General features: G+C 40.0%; 1 protein-coding gene across 3 annotated transcripts in view; it reads right to left on the bottom strand.

Annotated features, from left to right (window-relative positions):
• Positions 1-1545: 1545 nt before the first annotated feature.
• Positions 1546-24996, bottom strand: part of LOC112560214 (prothoracicostatic peptide-like) — a 63554-nt gene continuing 40103 nt past the window's right edge. For 2 of the 3 annotated variants that reach the window (XM_025231878.1, XM_025231880.1), the window contains exons 2-3: positions 9554-10716; positions 1546-1957 (exon numbers count right to left, since the gene is read on the bottom strand). In XM_025231878.1, the coding sequence (XP_025087663.1) occupies positions 1875-1957; positions 9554-10637 (1167 nt within the window). In that variant the 5' untranslated portion in view covers positions 10638-10716 and the 3' untranslated portion in view covers positions 1546-1874. Of the gene's footprint in view, positions 1958-9553; positions 10717-11906; positions 12019-24996 lie in introns of those variants that run through there. The other variant, XM_025231879.1, reaches the window with a different exon arrangement.

Genomic DNA, 24996 nt, shown 5'->3' with positions numbered 1-24996 from the left:
CGAGTCCTGCCTGTGGTTGCCCTGGCAGGGTCAGACCAAAGCATTTGCAGGCCGTGGGTTGGATGTTCTTCAGTGCTAAAAGGATGTCTAAGAATTTAGTATCTGCATACATTTGAACGAACTATTATAATACTAATCATAAGTTCTTAAAGGAATTTCCATAGTTTAAAAAAAAGTTGTGAATTTAGTTTTGAAATTTGTTTTTGTTTATTGTTTGTTGTTACAAATATTTATTTTATTAGATTTGTTTTGTTACTCGTCCGATATCCTTAACGAATCTGTAAGTCTTCATTGTTATTTATGTTCCAGTCTGCTTTCTGTGTGTGGATTTGGATAAATTCTACTGTAAAAACCCATTTTTTTCTTAATTTTTGGTAACAGTTTTGCGCGCGTGCGTGAGAGCGTGTGTGTGTGTGTGTGTTGGAATGAGAAAGTAAAAGTATTCAAATAAAACTATCTTTTCAAACATTTCTTATTTGCATCTTTGTAACCTTCTTCTAATGTGAAAGCTCCCTTCCCTATTCAAATTTTTGGATATTTATTTTCTTACTAAATATGTTCTGAAATCGCCTGCTGTTGATATTCATCATGTCGTATTCAAAAGCCTTCACCCGCTTCTGCTAACCATCTTTCTTGCTGATGCTTTTCCCGCCTGGGAACTGACCATGCTCTTTTGTTGCAAAATGAGGAAGATTTGGCGGAGAGATGAGCATATTTGCCACCGAGACACCTGGGAATGTAATTAAAACATCGATTGCCCTCGGGACACCCCCGAGTCCATTGAAAGGATCGGCAAGCATCCCTGTCGTCCCCGCATTCTGATAAATGAATTAACCCTTTAGGGTTCGGCTCATCGCCACCAGGAATCGACCTCAGTCCACGTGCAAAATGAACTATGCAAATTCTCTCAGAGTACAAGAAGGAACTTATCATGTACAGGGTTTTGTTAACAGTATAGAGATGTCTGGATATGTAAGATATTTTTTGTCGCAAATGTCCTTTCTGACATCGTAAGTCGATGATCTTCTGTTTAAAAAATGGTAGAGATGCTCACTAATCTGTTCTCTTTGAAAATCCCAGGCATGTGATATTCGAGGGACAAAAACGAAGCGAGAACAATTTAAATCGATTGTGCACGCAGTTGTGGATTTTGTTTATATTTTTCCCACTTCTACATTCCTTTGAAGCAAGAATTCAAATTACTTTTCTTGACATAATGAACTTTGAAATTCGTTTTTGCACAGTATTTAAATCACACAGGCAAAGACTTGAATAGAATAAAGAGATAATGTTAAGGGGGGACCACTTCCGTTGGTTTATTACAACTTTATACTTTATATATACTAAAGCGCTAATAGGGAGTGCGCCTGAACTCCAACATTGGGAAAAAATAAAAGAAATACTATTTATCCCTTTCTTTTGTCGTTTTTTAAGGGAAACTTTTCAGTAGCTTGACCGAGTGACTATACCCCACTAAAGAAAGGTAAGACTTGCTTTTTCTCTCTGGCATCAAAGTTCAAACGAAACAAAACTAAAAGAAAGGCATACTTTCAGAAACACAACTTTTTGTTTAATATTCTGACACATAAGCCAGTACATTGTGCAAAACAACTTTTCCTGACATCTAAATACGACAATTTCGAACAAGCCCACTATACGTTTGAAAGATGCAAGTTCGGTTCTGCATTGGCCACAAAGTTCTTTCCATTAAAAAGTTTTCATTCTTTGTGAAATATTGTCTTTTGAATTTGTTTTTATCTAAGGAATGTCAGTTACATCTGGACAGGATGTCATGGTGACCGCATGTTGGAGTTTCCTGATAAACATGGCGTCAGAATAAATGCCCCACAGATACAGGGTCTCTTACAGGGACTTCACTGTGAAAAGTCTTGTTCCTGCTCTGCTTGCATCCAGTTGAGAAATGCGCCGAACTCCTCTAAGTCGAGGGCGTTGTTGCCTGGAAAATAAGTAATGTTCTCTTTGTATTGCACTTGGTTTAGTTTCTGAACCCTTCATAATAAACTTGCAAATATAAAAGAGAGGAAAGGAAGAACAACCAGAAAAAATGAAAAATAAAAAGATGTTTACAACTTTTGGTAAAGCAAAACGAGATAAACAAAAGTCCCGATTTTCCTGTAACACGAAATGCACTAACTTCATAGTAAGAAAAAAAAAGAAAGAAAAAAGAAAGAAAACAAAAAGGAAAGAGAGGAGAAAGAAAGAAAGAAAGAAATAACAAAAAGGAAGGAAAGAAAAAAGAAAGAAAGAAAACAAAAAAGGAAGGAAGAAAAAAAGAAAGCAAGAAAGAAAAAGAAAATAAGAAAGGAAAGAAAGAAAAAAAGAAAGAAAGAAAAAAAAAGGAAGGAAAGAAAAAAGAAAGAAAAAAAAGGAAAGAAAGATCGAATACACCATAATAAAAGACTAGTAATAAAATATGCTGAAACCCTGATTTCCGCTACTTGTGGCTCTCAGACATTTGCTAAAATTTCGGGCTTCTGCTTGGAACCTAAGAGATGTCAAATCTGCATGCTTTCAATTTCTTTTTTCTTTTACGCAAACTCTGCATCAAGTGCATCAAGTGCTTGTACACATCAGTGGGAATACAATGAGCATATCCTACTTTAAGGGTGGATCTGTGTCCTAAGTGAGGTCAACAAAACACTTGAAGTGTAAACAAAAGAAATATGTGAGTTGTACAATGGAGGGAGGGATAGGAACAGAGATTTTAAAATCCGCGAACACCCGATGAAAACAAAAATTTAGCGAGGAAATGATTTTTGCATTGTCTGCTCATATACATACCACCATCTCTAAGGACCAGAACATTTTTCTTACAAACTGTTTACGCATTCCGATATTTAGTTGTGCGTTCAGTGGGATGCTGTCACGCATGAGGAGGGTGAGCCGAGCTCACGCTGACCTGTCAGTGAACTTGTCGCCAGGCCAAACGCCAGGATAATGAGGCGCCAAAGAAAAGCACCAGCGGACCTGCACGTGCTGCTGCATGCGACATGCTGCGCGTGCGACCCGTTCTACAGCCTCGTGTTATATTGACTTCCTTTCATCATATTTCGCAGTTTCCGGAGCCCCTTCGAGCGTTGCACGCGCAGTTCTTTTCTCTGTCTCGAGAAATGTATCAGAAGCGATCCACGACTTCGCAAAATTTTTAAGAAAATGATGTGATTTATTTTGCTAAATATTATTTCCTTCTTTGCTTTTTCCTTATTTTTTTAAAGGTAGTTTTTTCCCCTTTGTGTGATAGAGTTTGCTTAAAGGTTGCCACTTTTATCGGGATGGATAAACACAAAATTTGTAATATATTCCTCAGAGTTCTCAAAGTCTCAAGTATGTCAGAAACATCCCATGCTAAGGCTTTACATTTATTATTCTTTAGCGTGCATATACACAGGTGTCCACCTTTCAGTAACCATCAAAGTAGGAATGTCGAGCCCCGGGGACGAAACTGGTGGCGGTGATTATACTCCAATGCAAAGTTCCAAAGGATATCGTTCTTTGATGTCCTCTATGTCCCCCGGGTGGCTTAGGGCAGGTAGCATGCAATGGCGGCTTGCTGAGACCCAAGAGGTGACGGTCATTTGTTTAACTGATTGAAAAAGTCTACCTGCAAGTCCATCAAACTTTTCTTTCTACACTCCGTTTGCAGGAAGGACATAAAACCACACCAGTGCATCAAGGACATCGACCTTCCATTTTTACAGCAACGAGGCAAACGTCGATAAAAATGATTTCTTGAGACAAAGAGCTCGTATTTAGACAGTACATGGAAGGGGGAGGAAAAAATCATTAATACGCTTGTCATTGTTTGAAGTTATGGCCCTTTAATCATTCACATCGGGTAAATGTGAGTAGCTAATAGTAAGCATGGAAAAAGATGATGAATGTATTTAGATATAAAGAATGTGAAACTTTACAGACGAAGACCTTTTTTAGTCAACGACATTAAAATCATTTTCGACTAAATCCATCTCATTGGTCTTGCGTAAGATTCTGTTTCCTGCGAATGTGCAGACGACGGCCATGCCAAGAACAGTTTGGATCATTAGGAATTTTCGAGAGCGTCTAGTCTTTTATGGCTGGCGAAATGCAGAATATACAGTTTAGGAGGAAGTGACTCCCTCTACCGTCGTTTCAAGTGTGTAAGTCTGGCTTTTAAGACATCTTTTCATGGAAGATGCGTAGGCACGAAGCTTACGGGCCTTGTTTGAACGTGCCAGCAACACTGGGTGTCGCCGCCATCGACTGTGGGCAGAACAGTTTGGACCACTCCAGACGTTCGTTAGGGCCGCCTGCTCACAGCTGCCCTTTCTATAAAGTTCCTACACAAACAGCCACTCTTCCGTTTCCGTTGGTCGACACAGCTGCGTCCTGCGTTGTGCCGTCGTTGGTGGTGGCGGCGGTGGTGGTGGTGGTGTAGTAGTCATGTAGGCGGCAGCGCTGGCGAACCCTTTAAGACCTTTCTGGAAGCCGAGTGCCCGCCTTCGGCGTTGAAAATAAAGAATGATATTTCGCGATGGTAATGAAATAAAAACACTAGTAATGCACACGACACTAGAGAAATTCTGGAGGAAAGCAAAAGATATGGGTAAGTGCAGAAAAGCAAATCCATTGGTCTCTTTGTTGAGTTTAAAAGGGTGGAAGTATCTCATCTTGTTTTGAAGTCTGAGAAATCTGCTTTGTGATGAATACTTTCACAGACAGCTCACGCCTTCTATGAGTTCTTAGTGAAACTATATTGGTAAATACACAGTAACTCCATGGTCAGTATTTACTTCATATTTTTGCAGTAGAGAGAAAATACATCAGGAATTGAAGGCTTTCAGTCACAAATGTGAATTAAACAAGACTCTGAGGTAAGGGTATCTGCCAGGCAGTAATTAAAAGGAAATTATTCTCTCTTGATAATTTCACCTAACTTGCATTGCTAGAAAATGATTGATGATTATTCTTCGAAGATCCATGAAGAATTTAAAACCACCATGCCAGGTCCTGTACCCTTTTCTGACCCATACAATAACCTACTACAACTAAAAATAAATATGTTCGTAATTTCAAAAAGCTTGTCGCTCTTAATTTATTCCAGCACAGGTTGTGAAATGTTATTTCTAAAGCTTCTTTTTTTAGCCTTGCTTAAAATAAATTCTCGTAAGGACTTTTAAAAAGCTCCTACGGTTAATAATTAAAATTCAACCTGCCTCGGATTAGAATTTTCTGAATTAATGTGACATTTTACTTCCAGCTTGTTTTAAATTTTGCTTAAAAGATCTGTGGATTAAAACAACAGAGGAAGAATTAGGAGCTGGATAGAAATAGTCTTTCTGCTAGAACGAGCCAGAAACCAAGAAGTAGGAAGAGGAGAAACACTGTCAATGAGCGTGTATGCACGCACGTACACACGAGCGATAAACACACCCTCTGAGATATATTCAATGTCTTTTACTGAAAAAACTGGAGACAGCTGTGACAATGACAGAAAACTAGTGAGAGAGTGTTTGACAGACCAAATACTGTGAAAGTTTGTGATTAACTTGCATCTGCTTATATTGAAGGTCGATGACCTGCTTCACAACTGTCGTGCAGGGGATGCTGGGGAAACACAAAAATATGTCAGAAGTTTAATCCTTGGACCCTTGTAACACAAAGGCAAGCAGCCACAGTATCTCTTATCATAATATTTATCATCACCTCATCATCGTGATCGCAGAGGCACATAACAGTTTCGTCGACTTCTCATCGGCATTGCACCACGTGACTGCTGTGGAGGACTAGGGCTACCATACATTGTCCATGGCAATGTTCCCAATCCCTCTGAAACTCTAGCATATTGTTGGTTACGAGCACTGGGTCATACCGATTTTATTGCCTGGTTCCTTCTGTGCCCATTGAAGATTATTTATGTTTCAAAGATGGAAAGGATAATTTAGGATAATTGGCATCGTTCAGTGACCCTGAAAACTGTGGAGGCATGGATGTTGAATCCAAAATTCCAAAGACTCGCTGGGGGTTTGCCAGTTATGGAATTTGACAGTCACGTAGTCGATGTTAATGTGACTCTCTGGAATTTCCAGTTTCCAATCACAGAGTTGATGTTAATAAGATAAAAAGACAAGGTCGTTCATTAACCTTTTTAGACTCGTTCGGGAGGCTGGTATTTTTCGAATCCAGGTTTACATGATACCGGTGCCTATCTCCTATCCCTATCTGTATTACCTTCCGTAAACTCTCTATGAAGTCAGGTATCCCGCCAGTTGGCTCGACTGGGGTAAGGTTGCTGCGCCACTCGGGTATCGAACCAGCGCGCCTCCAGTTCGAAAGCCATTCTCTAACTACTCAGTCATCCCCTGTCTGTCTTCGATGCAATAAGACTGAAGTTTCTGTTTCGACATTCATGGAGTTGATGCTAATATTCATCAGTCCATACTGATACGCTCTCATCACTCCCCCTTGCTTCTATATTGCTCTCACTTCCACATCGGGTTGACTCGAGCTCCATGTTCTTGTACCTCCGCTTTTAAGCATATATGCACTGTTTTGTCAGGTTTATCCCATCTTGCTGTTTTTGTACACCTTTCCACTGATTTGTCTCTGTCGGAACAGTCGGAAAATGCTGACCAATGACACAATAAGAATGAAGGGGAATATGGTTGTTCCGAGCAAGGTGGTTCAGGAGCTGCAAAAATTCTTTCCTTCGATAACCGATTTTGAACGAGACTTAAAGTATTTAGTATAACATTTTTTTTATTTTGGTTCCAATCTTCTAAGTTTTTTAATTTGTTTTTTCCTTTGAAATAGTTTACTCTTCCGTAATAAAAGCTAATATAACCTCCTGATACTTATTTTGTGTCTCAGTATAACCTCCTCTCTTGTCCTGTTCTTGCGATCCTTGATTGTATGTTGTTTTTTGGGTGAAGTGCATCTCAAGAACTTTCTCTTTTTCACAAAGATTCTCGTCTATGTTAAAATCATTTGATCCATGGGAACTAATTTCTGCCTCACGCAGGCAGTGGTGCTACCCGTGAGCCCCTAAAGTGTGCTCTGCAATTTAGAAAACGCTCGGGTTGATGATCAAACGACCGCAGGAAAAAAATAGCCACAACAAAGAATCAGACAACAAATGTTGCTTCGTTGTACCTTTTCTCTCCATTATTGCTGAATTTTTCTCCCCTTTCATCAACCTACCCAATCGAAAGAACTGAACCTAAAGGCCTTGGAGTAGTTTCAGCGACGAAGGTGTCTGATGTTTCGCTGTATGTAAATTCTGTTAGATATACTACCTCATCCTTATGGAGTGTAAAACGAATTTTTAAAGCATCTTTATTCTGTCTTATTTGAGTCCAAATATTTGAGAACAGGTATATCTGTGTCATTTGTGGGAAAATGGTTGACAACTGATATTGAATAGGTGGAGGGGACGATGACGACGGCGATGATAATTGTAGTAAATCATAACAGCTCCAGTTCTATAGCAAGATAATAAAGCTCTTGAATTTAAATTAATTAATTTTAATCCGATCAGCAACTTTGTTGCGGAAACTGGCATGTCACGCATGTCCTAAGGCCTTTAATTAATTAGGTTCAGAATTTTAAAAAAATGAAAGCCAATCTCTAGTGTGTATGGAGAAACGATAGTTTTCTACAAGAATGATGAGGAGTTTCTAGGAAACTCCTGAAAAAGAAGTTTTATAACCCAAAAGTCTCTCTAGGGTCACAAGGCCCAATCGGTTGGATTCGTTAACTCGAGATACGTTTTATAATCAATTTCGTAGACGAGTGTTATACAAAAACTGAAATCAGTTGGGTCCATCTCAAGGGAAGAAGTAATGTTCCTCCAGATGAACAGTTAGACCAGGGATGTGTTAAAAGGTCGGGAAATTGATGGTAGAAAGGGAATTGTATTGTTCATGCAGATTCAAGGGTTCACAGGGAAATGTTGTGTCTCTTGCTTCTCGTTCTTCTGTCCACATACTTTCATCAAGGAGGATGGAAGGAGCGACGAATCCTTGACGGAGTGTCTCTTTTGCTTCACGATGACAGTAAGACTTGTGTTTTCCCAACAGCCTAGAGAAGGACATTTGGACATTGTAGGTTGCAAGAGTTTCCATGTCGTACCAGTCGTTTGAGTAAGTGAAAAGGGTTTTTCACTTTATATTTTTATATTGCCTTGTGTCTCTCCATCTCTATCTCTACATGACCTGCTGCCTTTCCCTTCATATTTAGAGTCTCTTTTCTGGAAGCTGCATTGGGACTGGGTTTCACAAGAACATGACTGTTAATCGATGGAAAACAGTGTGAAAATGATGGCACAGAACAAATTTATGAAGGAAACCCTGTCGGTAGAATTTGCCATACTGCAAGGAAACCGTTAGTTAAAAGGAAAAAAGTGGTTATGGAAGGATTCGAAAGGAGCTGTGGGTATTATATGAACGATGTAATTCTTTGTGCATCCTTGTGAATGTTTCTTTTGCAGGCTTCCTTTAGCTGTTTACTTCATCCCCCGTTTGATTGCCGTTTGATTTAGTATAATGATTTTGTTATCATTCATTCAACGGTTAATTTTCTGGCCATACCAGCATCAGTTAACCCTCGTTAAAATGTAAAGACAGTTCTAAATTCGGTTCCCGGATTTCGACGACCAGTAATTGCAGTGCATTGTTTGTGATCTCAATGATAGATGACTATGTCATTGCCGTTGTTATGGCTTCGTCCCACACATTGTGATGTTTGGTGTAGTACAGGTGGGAGGCGCGGGTACTACAGTTTCTCTCCTTAATCTCTGTTTTTTCCACAGATAGATGTGTTTAGTGACTTGTTTTTACATACTTTGGGTTCTGAGCTCTGTAATTTCGATTGGTTGGTGGAAGAAATACGGGTGGAAGGCTGAGGACAAAAGGTGTTAGTTTGTCGCCCATCCGATGGAAATGTGTTGACTATATTTATGTAATGTTATTTTATGTTATTATTGTTTAAGTTTTATGTATGGTTTGAAGTACTTTGTTTTTGTTTGGTTTTTTTTTTTTTTTTTTTTGGTTTTTGTTGTTTGTTCTGTTTTTTTTTGTTTTTTGTTTTTTTTTTTGGGTCGAATTTTTTTTACTAGTTTGCTTATTTCTTTCCTTTATTCTTTCATTTATTTGTTGTTTATTTATTTGTTTTATTTTTGTTGCTTATTTGTCTGGTTGGTTATCGCTTTTTATGTTTATTTCTTTGTCTAACTAAACCCATTATAGTTAGTTATTAATTCATGTTTGTGTCGGTTAATATATAATATCCTGTCCCTAATTAACGGGTGGAAGTTCAATAATCCGGTGCTCGTTTGCGAATATGTCAACTGATAACTGAGTGCTGAACAACTAAAAGGTGATTAATGAGATCGACGAGGAAAAAAAAGTCAAGCCAGAAAATAAAAAAGTACTTCGACAACAGTATTCATATTTGATGAATTTCTTTTTCGAACACATATGAAAACAAAACCACGCAGCAGTTACTACACAACGTAGTGGAGTGATTAAGAACGTAGTGGAGGCACAACGTTACTAACCGTCCCTGTCGAACAGCCGTAGCAGTACGTCGTCTGTGGACGGAGCCAAGTCGTCGCCGCTGCCGGGTCTGTCTCCGGCCGCCCGCTTGCCCCACGTGGACAGGACGCCCCACTGACCTCTGCCCCGCTTGCCCCAGGTGGGCATGACGGACCACCCCTCCGCGCGCACGCGCTTGCCCCAAGGACCCAGCCTACTCCGCTTGTACCTGGCCTCACCCTGATCGGCACTGTCCCGCTTGCCCCAGGTGGCCATGCTCCTCCACCTCTTGTCCAGCGAGTCCGCGTCCTCGGCATTGTTGTCCCGCTTGCCCCAGGTGGACATGGTATTCCACTTTTTGCCCCACGTGGCAAAAGAGTTCCAACGCTTGTCGGCGGCGGCGTCAGAAGACAAGGCCCCCTGCTGCTGTAGCTGCTGGTGATGCTGCTGCTGCTCGCTGTCCAGGCCGCTGCCGTTGGAAATGGCGTCTTCGTGGTTACTGATGTCGTCACCGCTGCTGCTCCGTTTTCCCCAGGTCGCCATGGTGTTCCAGCGCTTGTTGACGTCATCAGATGGAACTCTCTTGCCCCAGGTGACAAACTGGTTCCAGGCTTTTTTCTCCGGGAAGTCTAGGTCGGCGACGTCGTTGGGGGAGGAGCCCTCAGGCAGAGAGTCCCCAGCACGCTTGCCCCACGTGGCAAACTGTCGGTTGTTCCAAGCCCGTTTTCCCCAGGTGGCGAACTGTCGATCATTCCAGGCTCGTTTACCCCAGGTGGCGAAGTTCCAGTCCGGTCGGCGTTTGCCCCAAGTAGCGAAAGGTCGTTCGTTCCAGTTCCGCTTGCCCCACGTAGCGAACTGATTGGTCCAGCGCTTGCCCCACGGGTTCATTGCCATCCACTTCTTGCGCCAGTTGTTGGCCGCTGCCCACTGGTCGTGGGGCCATCTCTTCTCTAGCGACTCGCCGTCCTGCAAAATGGCCACGTCATCGGTCTGCGGGGCGCCTCTGGCTTCTGGTCGGAGGCAGACGACAGGGCCTCGTCGGCGAGGGACAGGTGGAGGACAGCGCAGACCGCCAGTAGAAAGCACGGCGAGGTTTAGAATTTCCATTATGGGGTCTCTTCTCTTGCCAATTCGTGAGGAAGGTGTTGCCTGCAGCCCTCGTCAGGTGTTCTTAGTATCTCATTACCTGCAACGACAGTCCGGAGTTTGCTTTAACGATATGAAATAAAACCAACAAAAAGACAGATATGTCCCAGTCCCTCCTGCTTTCTTAAATTTCTTCTCTATCATTTTCTCTTTTTCATTCTATGTGGCATTAAGTTGTATGCCCATTGTAAGAGCACCAAAATTCACTTTTTTTCTTTTCATCCTCATGACTTCCCTTTCTCCCCTCTCCATCCCGTCTTCACCGAGTCCAATTCTGCTTGTCTCTCGTTCCATTGACGATTGTCTAAAAATGCAACTGCTCTCACATTTATTTTCAATTTTGCCACTGATTCTACAAGCCGAACCTCAACAAAAAAGAATTAATTCTGCAGACTAAAGGGCAAAAATACGAAATGTGAAGATTAATTAAAGAATACTCAGTTAATCCAGGAAATGTTCTTGTATTTATTTCAATATTTATTATATAAATTTCAATTATTACTTCAATAAAATTATATATTTATTATAATGCATGAAAATTAATTAATTATTTCTATATTCTCTACTTAAAAAAACCTTAAGGTCTTTCGAATTACAACACCGTAAACATGAGGCTATAAGAACTTTACCTCCAGCCCCTACTGTCTGTGTGGTGTATGTGTGGAGAGAGAGAGAGAAAGAAGAGTACTTATTATAACTATTAGGCAAGAGAAATCATCGCATGCCTTCACAAACAATAGCCTCTGACCTTAATCTGAGATCTTATTTACATCCAACCGCATGTTTTCAGACACACAAACGCACCAATATACGCAGATGCACGACTACATCCACAAACACCAACATCACATTTGTTGTGTAAACAAAAACTGAAATATGAAAAAGTCATAAAGCGCTTCTTTTTAAGGAGTTATGTTTCGGGTTGTAATAATTTAAACGGCCACAGAAAAAGTTAATATTCTTATGATAAACAGCAAGACCATGAAACATTTTGACCGAAACAAAATAACTCGTGTCGAAACTCTGACCATAATCCAATTCTGATTCCAATAATTAAAGTCGACAAGATTTATCCAATAAATTAATTTAATAAACTAATCCAGTTTAGAACAAAACACGACAATCGTCTAAACTAATTTTATTAATACTTTGAATTTTCACGAGCAAACACTTGAATCCTAAAACGTGAGATAACGAAAAACGGATAAAGATTAGGAGAAGACAAATCACCTTGGTTGTGGAATCCCCCGCTAGCGTTTCCTTCCCTTTAAAACAACGCGCAGCCTGGAGTCGTCAGTCTCATTTACTACTCCGCCATCGGTCCCTCCATGTTTTTATAGCCTCATCAGCAGCAGTTTCGATTAGCCGCAACGTGCAACAACTCGCAGGCTGGAAACCCAGCAGCTCGCAGCCGTCAGCGCCCATGCGCGCAGCGTTTGTGACGTCACATCTGCCGCGTCTGGAGAGAGGCTGGCGACACCGGGTGGATGGAAGGAGCGACGCAGGAGGGGTGGGGACGGTTGTGGTTGAGGTGGGGCTGTATACCAACTCTGTGTTAGTCTCCGGACTCTCCAACTTCTTTTGAATTTTAAAAAATCTCTCCTCATTATCAATCACTCACTTTTTTTTTTTTTTGTTTCTCTCTCCCTCTCTCTTTCTCTCAAACTAACACTCGTGCGCTAAGCAGCCTTGAGACGGATGTGAAATACAATGCATTCGTGTTCAGACTCGCGCGAAACCACGGACGCGATCAAAAACGATTGGCTGACTTATAGTCACGTGACTAGCCCTCACCCAAGCGAGAAGAGAATTGAGGCGTGCGTGTGAAATAAGTTGAACTTTTTTTTTTTTTCTTAACTGATGGTTGGAACACGCTTTGTTGGTCTACGCCTAAACCCATTACTTTATCGTATTCTTTATTATCATCTATAAAAGCATAACAAATATTTTTTTCCGGTTTCCTTAAGTTATTGTAATTCTTCTTGTAGACTGCAGTACTGTACATGTTTATTAGTCTAAATTTTATACGTCCTTTTATTTTTCTGCCTTTCTCATCTTCTCACTTCTCTTCTGTATGTGTGTGTGCGTGTAATTTTTTTAAACACTTCGTCTCCTCGAGGCTACCCAATGATATTCAGTGATTATTCAGTCAGTGATATTCAACTCCCTTTTCCTTCAAAAAAATGTTAAAACGAAATCGATACCTCTTGTGCCACTCTTCACAACACTCACACGTTTATCACTCAATCAGCGCACGAACGTGCCAGCGCAAAGAGAGAGCATTGCATCACACGGAGCGAGAGACAAAAAAAGGAAGGTGTGAAGGTGTTAGGTCAATAGATTGCAAAACGTATGAATGACACGCCATGTAGGCGCGTGATGCCTGACTCTGCCTCCACCAGCCTCGTCGTCTTCGTCGATTCCCCGTGACTTCTCGCAACACTCTTAAAATAAGGAAAGATATTTACAGAGAAGATTTTTTCCTGCAGTCAGCAGGCGGCTGTCTACCAACACCTGTGCAAACGGTGTGAAGTAGGCGGGGTCTTGTCAAGATGTTTCTCAATCCACAGAACCTAAAATCATGACCCAATGAATTCTAAAGGTGAAGGTGAAAGTAAAGGTGATTGTAATAAATTTCATAGCCCAGTAATCGTGAGCGGTTTACTGTGTCTAGAAGTAGCCAGGACCTAACCTTATCCTTTTGTCATCTTTACCTTTCACAATATTTATAATCAGGCTTCCATGTCTGAATCTCAGCTGCTGGGTGGTGCGAAGTTCAAGACAGACTAGAGAGGGTGTCAACTACGGGACAGGCACACTAACCACCAGGCTACGAAATCTTCCTTCTTTCTCAAGATGTAGACAACCAAGGTTTGATCATGAAAATGTAGTCTCAAGTTTAGAAAAATGTTTTAAAACCGTCCTGTAAAAACTTTGCCAAACTTGGACAAACGTTTGTCCACATTTTTCTTGTCAAGAACAAGTCTGGCATCGCAAGGGACAACTTAAAGTGAAACAATTGCAACATAACTACCTAGATAATATTTAAACATTTTAAACTTTTACAAATGGCAGAAAATCCTTTGTAAACGCTTATGAAAAGTTTAAATGCTATCAGGGTATTCGAAACTTTTGGTCATATGTGTTGTTCTTGTCCCTTTCCATCGCCATTATACACATTCCACAAGATTTAAGAAATGAAACCGCTTATAACAAAACAAATCGAAATTGTCGTAACTAATTTTTAAAACCTTTTTAATCATTCACATTTAATCAAAATGAAGTTGAATTGCTTTGCCTTTTTCTCAATCAAAGTAACAAAGCATCGCAAAAAGTGTAGACAGGATATAGAACCGTGGGTCCAATGATTTCCAACTTAAAATGAAGCAAACATAAGAGGAATTATGGAAACATTTTCAAAATAAATATTTCATATCAGTTTAACTAAACATATTTTGTCTTACTTTAAAGCAGAATTACGACTACTTTATTTTTTAATCAACTTGCACAAAACATTTTTAAGGCCTCAAAATGTGTTAAGAAGTTAAAACTGTCTCCGTAAATAGAATATTTTTCTGGCATCTCTATGAGCAGGTGGAAATACAGAGCATAGATACTGTGCCCTGTAAATAAATGAACAGACAAGTTTTCCCAGAAAAATAAAAAAAAATAAAAAAAGGAGGCAGTACTGTAGGTAAAAGCAGTGAATGTAGAGTTTCACAAAATTATCCAAATATAAGTATTATCCCTTTTCATTTTGCCACCCTTGCTTCTCCCTGAAAATGTCTTAAACGGGTGGTGTGGAGATAATGTTAAGACCGCACTGCTGTGAAATTTGCATATCTATGTCCTTCAGAAGTGCACACCTTGTAAAAAATGACCGACCTTCAGACAAATCGACATTTTCAATAAAGTAGAGGGATGTGTTATGGCATCTTGGCAAGAAGTTCTGCACCCAGATATTTACCCAGCTCTTTTAGATAATGTCGCGTGAGTAATTTTCATCCACCCGACCTTCAGAGATCAACATTACAAGTATCCTTGGTACTCCTAAGATCAGCAATTTCATCTTGGTAATTCCTAACAGAGTCTTTACCTGACAAAAACCATGCGATTATTTATTTAAAGAGATTATTGAAACAAATAAAAAAGTTAACCAACTACCTGCCAATATTAAGGTACGCTAACCAACTAAAATTATCTTCCAATGTTGAGTATGTCAGAAAACAAAGACATGCAGCTCTAAGATAAAGTGAAAGGCATGCAAAAAGAAAGTTTAGAGACTTTCTTAACGGTTTCTCAACTGCTTACCGTCTTAATGACAGGCTCGTAGATTGTAGTTTTGAATGTCTTGGACTTCTTTAACAATGGTTTCCCAATACACAGACGGTGGCTAGAGTGGACAAAGTTCTTGCTGCTTACATAAAATCACATGTAAGAACAGTTGTGGATTTATGAACACTTATATGAATAAAGTTAGACCTTCTAGAATAACTCCAGAAGCAGTTTCACTTTTTACTATTGGTTATCCACACCTTGGTGTTCGTGAGACAGAGAGAAGAAAGAATGAATGTCTTGTATTCTCATGCGTTGCGTAAGTGCTTATTTTGTAAACTTGCAGTCAAACCTCGCCCACAGGTATTGACTGCTCACCTTCTGGGACTGAGAGTTTACCTCACCACCTATGTGTGAAAACCCATTTCAACATCGATTCTCTTCAGACGTTTGTCTCCATCACGGAAGCAAAGTTCCAGCCAACATCAGTGACATGCATTTTACAGACATTTTAACTAGAAATAACTCGTGTACAGCGAAACTTGTGAAAAGACTATTTTTACAAAGTTGTACACATCTTAGGTATGCCTTGCTTCTCTCTGTCGTCAATGGGAGTAAGCTGAAAGATAAGAACTGAATTTGTTGGTCTTAAACGCGGACATAAAATCAGTTTGTATTTTGAGATGAATGCCGTGAGCCCCGATTTGAATTTTCTACAAGAAAAGATTCATGCCCCAAGCATCAAGAAACTTGGCCATTGGACATATGGCGTCCATGATGGGAGAATGTGCACGCAGGACAAAACAAGACTGTGTCAATGGGATTTTTGTGAATTTTGTGAAGCTGAAACAGAGAAAAAGACAAGCAAACAGACAAAAAATGAGATTTTCTACATGATGCCAGAAAACTACACTCTGTGTATGTCCAGAATTCTCTGCAGCCCAGGAGGATTCTGGGTGCAGGAAATGGCAGCCAAGGCGACGTTGATGATGGGTTGAGTTAACAGCAGACCACATCTTGTCAAATAACAAGTTGTCAAGAAAAGCAAGGCAGATCACTTTATGCGCAACAGTGGGTTATGCACCCTTTCACACTTTCCCCAACCTCTCTTCTCTCCCCTGTGAGCTGCCAGCCCAGCCAATCTGCACGCCCCTAACCCACGTCGTCAGCCAATCAACGAGGACTTCATTTCATTATTTCGCTATGGCTGCCGCCGGCGGGCAGGAAGTGCACTGAGGAAGAGTTTTATGGTTTATTTCAAATAAAGTGGCTGTGGAAAGTCTGTTTTAAGCGTCTCGGCTTATAGAAGGCGGATGGACATTGCACTTTACCACCGGTAATTACACCGGGCACTTACTTGCTGATTTCAGGGCCAGGAAAATCAGGATTTTTTTTTAATCAGAGGAATTTAAAAACCTTGTCTTAATCCTCGCCATGAACCTGCCATGAGCCTTGAAAAGTAATGATGTCGTTTTGCATGTGACTCTATCGTAGATAACATTTTTCAAAATGTTTTCTTCTGTCTGCCGATCTCACTGATGAATCATGCTTTAAAAAGATTTGACAATATCCAGTGCCAAACGCAGATTTTGTGTTAAATACAATTCTAATAGCATTACACTCATACCTCAGTCAACCATGCTTAATCTGTACTAATGTTTTATTAATTTAGCTTTTCTGGGATATACAATACATTAAAGAAAGCACGAAACCCTCTACACCAGGAATTGTTGTATAACTACACTGAGAAACCCAGGTTTAATAGCAAAAGCCATGCCTTCTCAATAGCATGTTAAACATATTATAATTTTAATTGTTTTATTTATTGTTTGTTTGTTTGTTTGTTTTTTTTGTTTTGTTTTGTTTTTTTTTTTGTTTTGTTTTTTTTTGTTTTTTTTTTTTTTTTGTTTTTTTTTTTTTTTTTTGTTTTTTGTTTTTGTTGTTTCATGATTTGTTTAAATATGAAAAATATGCATTTCTTTATTAAGATTTTTGTCGAAAATGTTCTGGGGACACTTTTCTCAGACAGTACAACAGAAATTAAATCGCGGTAAAAGTTTCTAAATGCGAATAAATATTAAGTGAGGAGAATAACAATTATAAAATTCTGTTTTTACCACAAATTTCGGCGATATTAGTTGACAGAATGTCATCCAAATTAATGTTTTCTTAACCAACTATTTAAAAAATTTAAATTCAGGAGGGAAGTCTCTTCACTCAAAGACGCAGACGATGTTTGCAATCAACAAGCATCTCACAAACATTTTACAGACATGCAAATGAGGCTTGAGGGTAACATGTTATCTGACCGCTCCAACAAGGAGAATTGAGGTCGATTAGAGGAACAGATATCAAGTCAGCGACAAAATTAGATAGTCAGGGACATGCACAGACACACGGACAGACAGTCCAGAGAGTAAGAGCGACATCTTGAGAGACAAGTGTTCAGACGACTACGACCACGGACTCAAACTATTTACCTCCCACAAGATAGGAACTGAAGTCTTCAGTTTATACTCGCAATTCAGTCTGCAATGTCTCCACGATATGCTCAGGAAAGTGGCCGTAAATTGACAGCCTGACAGGCAGCAGTGTACAGACAGTTTTCCGTTCAATCAGGGAGCGAAATCATTCGTGAAAAATAAAATGAAAAAAGTTTCCACGACCTTGCGGCAAATAAGCCACGGTAATCTGGGTACGGATATCTGGGGTTCTCCATCTCCCTCCTTATTACATGATCATAAAAGAAAGGACAGTTTCCAGCCTGCAGCAAGAGGGAAAAGAATTGACTTCCTGCTATCGCCCATGTTCAAGGCAAAGAACTTTTCGAAGAAACTTTTAGAGAAAACTCCGTACACACTTCTGTTTAACCCATTAATGGCTAACGATTTAAAATGAAAAAAAGTGTATTAAGGACTGACGAGGTTCAGTCCTAGTATTTTGTCTTTGGTGTGCAGGGACTTCAGGATGATTAAGTCTCTTTAATTGAAAAAAAAATTATTAAAAAAAACAGACACTATCAAAAGGCCGACCCTTCAACTCAATACTGCTGATGCATTTCGATTCGGTAATAAAGCAACAAAAATTACACATCACTTACTCTGAGATGCAGAAGAACAGAAAAAATTAGGCAATTTAACAAGATGTAATCATACCATACACCATGTTTTAGCTTCACGTCGATGTATCGATTCATCCATTCATCCTCTTCGCCCTCTTCTTTGTTTCCTCTGACAGAGATAACATTATGATGTTATGACCATGTGTGTATGTGAAACAGAGATGTTTTCCTGTTTTAAGTTCAAAGTCCTGCCATGACCTACAAGAGGTCTTTGTTTTCCAAGGTACCCAGTGATGCTTTATTGATACCTAGATACCATATTGATTGTGCTGAGAGAAGAAGGTCTTTCAGGTAAACACAAGCAGGCAAAGAAGAAGCAGTCGCTTGCATGGCTGCTTCAAGGATTGTTGGAAGTGTTTGCCAGAACAAGACATGTCCTCCAAGCACACGTGTATTGTCATAAATACAAAACATCTGTCAAGTTCGTTAGAGGGCGAGTCACCTATGCGGCCATTGTCCATGTCCAGTAATTGCCCTTCCTTTGAGAACAGCTCTTATAGTGAAAAAAATTCAATTACCACTCCTAGAGATGTCTCCTTTTTAACTTATTAAAAAAAAATTTTTATATTGATAAAATATTTTATTTTGATGCTACAATTCACACTTATAATTAATACCAGCAGTTAGGACTCTCCTTATAAAGAATGACATCTGCAAATATATATATAATTTTCAGTATCTTTGAGAGAAAAATTACCATTCTAATGCCCTAGTTATTAAGCTAACAAACTGTGTTAACCTCAATGTTTGGCTGTTAGGTCCACACTATTGCATAACAATCGTGTCTGATTAGAGTTGGATTAAAAGCAGAATGAAACATATTGATGTCAACATGAAGATGTAAATTCAAAAATGAAGATCATCTGTCATAAATTTCAAAATGTAAAGCCCTGTACAGAGAAGTGCTGGACATTTCAAAGACATGTGTACACTCCAGAAACCAAGGCCCTGAAATGTTATTGAGTTTTACATCCGTGTTGAGTAAGTGTGTCGATCTTTACTTCGTGGAAAATGAGGAATAATGATTAATCAATTTCGTTTAGTCTTTACGGCCTACCTTCTTCCTTTGCTTAATAATTGTCCGATTAATGTCTTTACTCTTCTTAAAGGCCATATTCCCTCTCCACCAACGACCTAAACGACTGTACACAAAGAAATATGTTTATACACGCGATTAGAATTAGTGGGGTAAGAAAGGGTTAAAAGAGAGACTGGAAACTCAGGTCACGGGTCAGGCTGCACATGCGCAGTTTCTTCCAAGCTTTCCGCTGATCTTTCTAATGATGGGATGAGAAGGCATCTCTCGGGGAAACTACCATACACCACGGAAAAATGTTCGGTATCATCGACAAAATCATCGACGGTATCGTTTCCTCTCCAAAAGGCGGTTGGCTTAGTAACGAGGCAAAGGTCGGGTTTAAAAGCCTTTAAGGATCTTCCACAAGTCTCAGGGGACTCAATCGCATTTTGCTTGGCCTTTTTTGTCAAATATTTTCTGAAGAATTTAAATATTTCTTATAAATTTGATGATGGGGTAGTAATTACTAAACGCGTTTTGAATTGTTTTCTTGGTTTACACAATAAGTAAATTATATTTGTTGAAGGTAATGTATGGTAGAGATATTGCTGTACTGTCCAGTGCAATTATTGCACTCAGTCCTCGAATTTCTTGACAAGAATTAAGAAGACTGGAAGGAGTAGACAGGGGTAAAGCGCCAAAAGTCCGTAGGGCTCACAGGTCTTCCAGAACATTCCAAAAAAGTGGACAGGAAACTCTTCCTGTCATGTGACAAAAAATACAACTCTGTGCAGGAATTATTATCAGAATCCTGGAGTCGAGTGAACAAAGCTTTGTTAGCTTCAAACATACAGGTAAAGTGCTTGGTGATAACCAGCTTCACCTAGAGAACCGTTGTTCACCTGTGATTAGTGCCACACCCTAGTCTCATTGCCACCACCGCCACCACCACCACCACCACCGCCGCCGTCATCATCACGCCAGCAAGGTGACTCCAGCCACTCACTGCTTTTTCTCGAATAACCAAAGTCGAGCCACTCAGTCGTAAGATATTCATGATGTGAGTCTATTAAACGCTTGAACGCATTGTTCTAATCGTAATTTAACCCAAACTTAACAGGGAATTGAAATGAGTAATTGAAATCTTGATTGAAAATTGAAGCAGAGAATTGTTTTTCAAAACTACGTTTTCGTTTTTATGAGCCATCGCATTTCTTTCTTTTTGTCATTAATCTAGATTTAGAAAAGAGAGAGAGAGAAAGAAATAAATAGAAAAAGAGAAAGAAATAGAGAAAAAGAAAGAAATAGAGAAAAGAAATAAATAAAAAAAAAGAGAGAGAGAGAGACCCGACTGTGGGTTTCATGTTTTGTTCCCCCTAAAATATAATGAGATTAAGATCAACTAATGGAATGCAAAAATCGGTTGTATGACGAACTCATATGCACTCAGAAAACAGATAAGACGGTGTTAAGTTGTGCACGTTGGCGAACTCTTTAGTGCACGTGCTAAAGCTAATATGTTTACACCTGTAATTATGTGTATGCACGTGCTTGTGCATGGAAACGCAGTTTGGATGAAATAAATACAAGAGATTGATATCATGAGTGGGCAGTGAGTGAGTCTGTCCTTTTTTATCTTTATTTTGAAATAAGATTTTTTTTTATTCGTGCGTTTGTATGTAAGTAGGTAGATACATGCGTGCGTACATGTGTTGGTGTCCGTTCATATTACACTCACATCAGTCACAATCCAGGTGCTGGAACAACATTCTATCTCTTCGACATACCCAAAGGTGTCTTTGTGCAATGCTTTCACACTTACCAGTCCAGGCCTAGTCAATACCATGATAACCGTGATGTTGATGTCATGGGGGCTGCTGCACTGCCAGACGACTGCAGCATTGCCCACAGAACACTCAGCGCAAATAAGTCAAAGAACCAACCGTTAAACAGTTCTTGCGCACCGGAATTCGTGAAAGGTCAGGCTGGCGCTCAGTTGTCTTCCCTGCTAGCAGTTAACAACTTTTTCTGATTATTTTTTTCTTTTTTTCCCCCTCCAACTTTCTTTGCACAACCGATATCCGGTCCATAAAATTTCGCTGTCCTTGCCCGAGATTCTGTGTTTTCACGATGATGAAACGATGGAAAATTAAATAGTAATGAGGACTTGCAAATACATGCACTTGTGTGAGGACAGGAGATGCACTAGCGACCTCTGCGGAAGCGCTCAGATGTGTCATTCTGTGAATTTTGATGCAAGTCTTAAGGTTTGGTGATATTTTGTTTTTATTTTTTATAAATTTCTTTTCGTTTTGTTGAAGACGTGTTACCGCAGACACAAAAACATACATGGAAACAGGATTATTCTGTACTTCATAAAAGCTTTTAAAAGCTTGATTATCCCTGAGAGACTTAATCCTGTTATATTCCATCTTTTAGAAGCTTTCTGCAGCCTTCTTAAAATCGGTTAAAACTTACACCACTTAAGACCTCGGGCATCATAAAATCGTTTGATTGCAGGCAATGGCGCCTAGAGAATGTAAAGATGTCATTCTGTAGATGAGAAAGATGAGAAAGAGATAACAATTAACAGTTTTACTGAGTGAAGCGACATGTTCAGGCAGAGATGTCCATGATTAAATCGTTTTACAGGGTAAAAAAGAGGTCAGCAAGTAATCTTCACTTTTTTCTGTAGAGGTCAGCTTCCTGCTCCAGTCCAACATCAAGATGCCACCACCACGACCCGGAGATACACGTTGATGATTAGGATAGAAGATGGATGATTTCTTCCAATTACCAATAGGTCTCTTTTAAATCGACACGTGGAGAAAAAAACACGTGACTACAGATATAATGGTGCAATGACGTGGTACCCGGATTGAAGTGCGGATTCTGAAGCAGAAGTTACAAACTTTGAAGCTGTCATATTAACGATCCAAGCGAACCTGTAAACGTATTGGGTAAGGAGGTAGGAGATGTTTCAAGGGATACAGATCCCTTCTCAAATTCTTTCATATCCCCAGCCTGTAAAAATACTGAATCTTGAGCAGTAACATCCAATTGCTCGTGTCACCGCCTGTTTAACGCTTTGTTGGGGGATAAAACACACCGTGCTAAATTTGTGATTAAGGGCAGACAACCTGCTAAAGGCAAGGAAGAAGGGAGACAAGCCGAAGCAAAATGATTTATGTGCTGGTGACAGAAGAGCAGGGTTCGTGAGAATAGCATTCCATGCTAGACTTCACACCAGTGGTTTAAGCCTGTGTCAGCATGCCAGACGACCAGTAGTCATCATGTAAGGACGCTCAACTTCTGAAGTCAGTCAAGCAGTCTGGGTTCCCTAAGCATGTCAGACTTCACAACAGTCATGTGTGCATGCCAGACTTCATTAGCAATCATTTAGACATCCGAGATTCGCATGCTAGACAGAAGGTTAAAGGTTATCTTGAAATTTTTAATCCCTTTCCGACAGTTGCAGAACAAATATTGCAACTAACAAACATATACATACATAGTCCAGTTAAATAATTAATAATTTTTTTGAATGTTACAAAAGTAGAACAAGAAAGGACCTTGAAATTCCACATCACTCTCTGATTTTTCAGAAAGCGCCAAAGAGTATAATATAAAAAAAAGAAGAAAAATCCAAACAAGAAAAAAAAACTCACAGCAGCGATTCGATCTGCTACACCTGTCCTCCCTTGGAGAGAAGGTCGCCGGGACCTTAATCAAGTTACGATCGATCTTGTGATAAAGACCGTTTGGAGATTTGTCTCCTCTCTAAGCTGGGATCACTTAGTTTCCATTTCACATTTTATTTTTAGTTTTAGGTCTTCTTCACCAGCCACAGAATTTTGCAGACACTCGTTCTCGGAATTTAGTACTTAAGTAACGGCAGCAGCTCACGGCAGTCAGGTCCTCAATTTATTTTAAGGAGTATAAACTGATTCGCTGGTTTACTGGTTTTTATTTAAATATAGATGTTGCTTAAGTTTTTTCTCTTCAGGAAAATGCAACATAAAAACATAGATCACCTTCTATATTTTGTGATGTGGGTGGCAAAAGAACAACAAAGGATCGCAACAGCAACATTGCGCAATGTCTAGACTGGATAGGATCTGGCATAGCCATAAGGTAAGGTTCACTACAAAGTACAAGCTGTACAAATCCCTGGTGGTGCTGAACCTGCTCTACGGATGTGACACGTGGACTTTGCTCGACGAGACCGAAAGAAAAATCCAGGCTTTCGAGAACAAGTGCCTGAGGAGGATGCTCCGGATCTTACAGAAGATGGAAGAAACAACTCTGTAGAAAAAGATTGCCCCACTAGTAGGACACCAGCAACCTCAACAGTCAAGCGACTTAAGCTGGTCTTTGGCCACGTGACCCGCCACGACAGATCGTCGAAGACTGTTCTTCAAGGTACCTGGGAGGGTATTGGACACCTCGATGTCCAGAGGAAGAACTGACACGAACGTCCATGACTAGACTGATCGTCCTGTACAGGACCTGCAGACTATCGCCAACAATAGGCAAGAGTTAGGGGCTCTGTCTATCCAAGGGTTCCCTCAGAGATTTTCATGGGAAGGCTGACTGACTGAAATGTGTATAAATAGTAAATAAATAAATGTAATTTATATCTTTTATATATATCTTTTGCATGAAGTCGTCGCATGATGATAAACTCTTTTGCACACAGCAGCTACAAGTGATAGCAGACGATCGACAGCTTATTATATAAGTGACTTGAGAGAGAGAGACAGAGAGACAGAGACAGAGAGACAGAGAATAAATTATCATTGATCTCGCACCAGTGTAATTAGGAGACAGTTGTGGCCCTTTAAACTGCGTGACGCAATACGACAACAAGCGAGTTACAAATAATTAGTCCCATATCTTATCTTTTTTCTGTTCTTTCCTCTGTGATCATTTTATTTTTTTATTACAGAGAACCAAGCCTGTGAGACAGGGTTGTATCGCTCATTGTATTTTGCTGTTGCTGTATGTTGTCGATTCTTCTGTGCATCAGGATAAGTGATGAAGATGCGGGTGTGGCGCGGAGGCTTAACTGCCTGTCACCACGACAGTGAATCATGTGCCGGGGGTGGGGTCGGGGGATGTGTGGGTTCAGACACACATCCGACATCAGACACACATCCGACACACGAAATGTTCGTTGGAGTTTGTAACGAGCACGTCATGTGTGCACGTGTCGGTGTGTGCGCATGCGCCTTCATGTCATCATACTCATCCTCATCTTCCTCCTCCTCATCATCATCATCCCCATCATCATCATCATCCTCTCTCAAACACCAGGTCAGCTATCTCCATCCCTGCAGCTCCTTAACTTACGAAACTGGACATCTCAAACGATCTGCAGCCAGAATTATCTCCCTCGGAAGTCAGAAACTTCTACACAAATTACTGACCATACACTTTCTGACAAACAAGTTATAAAAAAAAAAAAAACAAATTCAATAAAAAGTCTTTAATATAAAAGACAGCTTATCTCCTGTAAAGTGAGTTTTTTCCTCCAAGGACTCCGGATGAATTAGATGTCGCCGTTAGGCTGTTTCTAAAAGAAGAAAAAGATAATAATATAAGAAAGGAAAAGGAACCTCCTCTTAAACGAAACGTCATCACCCTCCGTGTATCATGCTGTCATTGCCTGCACCTTTGCATTAGTGGTTCGCCGGGCAAGCGGAAATCACTAACACTCTTTTTTTCTCTCGCGTGCAAGTGTTTTTATTTCGACGGTCCTGTCGTCGTACCGGAGAACAGCCCAAGGAAATTTGCACCAGCGGGGTCCGAGAAAATCGAACCGTCATCAATAAAAATGAAAATGTCTTCTGATAGACCGCGCAGGAGAGAAATTTTTCCAGTTCGAACTTCCGCTTGATTCCAGA

Source organism: Pomacea canaliculata, linkage group LG3, assembly GCF_003073045.1.
Source record: "Pomacea canaliculata isolate SZHN2017 linkage group LG3, ASM307304v1, whole genome shotgun sequence".
Lineage (NCBI taxonomy): Eukaryota > Metazoa > Mollusca > Gastropoda > Architaenioglossa > Ampullariidae > Pomacea > Pomacea canaliculata.
This window is presented reverse-complemented; position numbering and strand designations above follow the sequence as displayed.